General features: G+C 43.9%; 1 protein-coding gene across 1 annotated transcript in view; it reads left to right on the top strand.

Annotated features, from left to right (window-relative positions):
• Positions 1 to 1,040: 1,040 nt before the first annotated feature.
• The window catches only part of PPTG_21674 (hypothetical protein), a gene marked incomplete at both ends in the record, with an annotated part of 3,364 nt that continues 2,617 nt past the window's right edge, over positions 1,041 to 1,787 (top strand). Inside the window, 2 exons of the mRNA XM_008899307.1 lie at positions 1,041 to 1,180; positions 1,250 to 1,653. Of these exons, the coding sequence (XP_008897555.1) occupies positions 1,041 to 1,180; positions 1,250 to 1,653 (544 nt within the window). The remainder of the gene's footprint in view (positions 1,181 to 1,249; positions 1,654 to 1,787) is intronic.

The raw sequence follows: 1,787 nt of genomic DNA, 5'->3' as shown, positions 1-1,787 counted from the left end.
AACAGAACAGTGTTGCAAAGACGACAGTCTTGTTTTCGCGAGTACTGCATTAGTGAATGTCCAAATATCGAATGTTTTTACTTTATTCATGGCAAGCCGGCATCCTTATCGTAAAATGTTGTCTAATTCTTCGCCCAACAAGTATTTCACCACTGGGAACCCTATGGACAATCGCATCGGGAGCAACTGGAACCAGTTAACGCTGCTGCCCAACAAAAAAACTAGTATTAAAATGTAACATTGGAATGGATTATGCGACACCAACAAGTGGTATTTGCTCAAGTAAATGCGGAAATGCGAAAAAAAAAAGACATGCCAACCTAAAAAAGCCAGAATAGGTTCCATCTTTGGAGCCGTAATTGGGGGTGCTTAGCGATCTCGCGTTGAAAAGGTCCTACGTGAATGGTAAAACTTCATTTCTACTTCAATATTTCGTCACTTGATCGATGTGATGATATTTAAATATGGAACATTAATTTGAAGCCTCTCGCTACCGTCTTCCCCCGTACAGTACGCCTAGGTGTTATATTCAACTAACGAATTTGTAACTTTCATGCTCAAATTGCAGCGGGGCTGCCGTAGCTAACGTCAGAGGAAGGCGTACGACTCAAAGAGTCCCTAAAACTAAGGTTCTTATCCGAAGGAAACTTACAGCCCAAGAACCAGGGTTCAAAGTTATTACGAACACAAATAACTCTTATGCTTCAAAACCAGAAGTGTTTTATTTATTTTTATTGCAGCTAAACCTAATCAAATGCATATCGTGTGGCCCTCAGCCTATGTACTGAGGCCACTGTTAACTCTACGATTCATATACTGAGAGTCTGTTAACTCATCGGGTACTCCGTACCCATGTGTACGCCACACCCGTGTAACCCCGTTACACAAATATTCGTGTACAACACATAGCAAAATAGAACGCCTACTCAGTGTTCTCCCAGCAGGATTTGTAATTAAGGCTGTCATATACGATGATTGGCTGTCAGAGATCGTTCACAACTTTGGTTGTACCTCGCTCAGTTGCTCATTACCAAATTACCATGGTGAAAAGCAAGCATCGAAACTATACTATCAAGGAGAAGCTAGACATACTGTCCCAACATGTCAAAGGCGTCAAAGGAAAAGGCTTCTTCGCGCTTGGAAAGAAACACCAGATTGCTTCTGGTACAATTCGAGGATGGTAGGACCTCCATGACAAACTAAAGGAAGCTCTGAAAGACCGTGAAGTTACAACACGTTCTACACGAAGGCTGGGTGATGGAGGAAGTCCTGCCAAGCACGGCGATGTAGAACGTCGTCTACATGAGTGGATTCTAGATCGTAATGCCATGGGACTGCGGGTCAAAGATGCTTACATCCGACTACAAGCTGTGAACATCTACCGAGATCTCCATGGCCCGCAGGCATCGGGCTTTGATGCCTCGACGGGTTGGCTTGCACGATTTAAACGTCGGAAGAACCTCGTCTCTCGGCGTCAGACGACTACACAAATCCTACCTGATAATTCTGGAGAGATTTGTCGTAATTTCATTCAGCGTGTTCAACAGCTCATCCACCTACACAATATTAAGCTGGATAAAATCATTAACATGGACCAAGTACCAAGGTACTTTAAAACGGAGCCTAAGACGACCATCACGACTCGGGGATCACGTGAGGTGCTACTAAAAAGGGAGGAACAAGTCACAAGCGATTCACCGCTACATTTGCTATTACGGCATCTGGTACTATTCTCAAGCCCCATCTTCTTTTTTCGAAACTGAAGAACCGCCCGAAGTGTCCTGATG

This window comes from Phytophthora parasitica (genome assembly GCF_000247585.1).
Source record: "Phytophthora parasitica INRA-310 unplaced genomic scaffold supercont2.7, whole genome shotgun sequence".
Classification (NCBI taxonomy): domain Eukaryota; phylum Oomycota; class Peronosporomycetes; order Peronosporales; family Peronosporaceae; genus Phytophthora; species Phytophthora nicotianae.
This window is presented reverse-complemented; position numbering and strand designations above follow the sequence as displayed.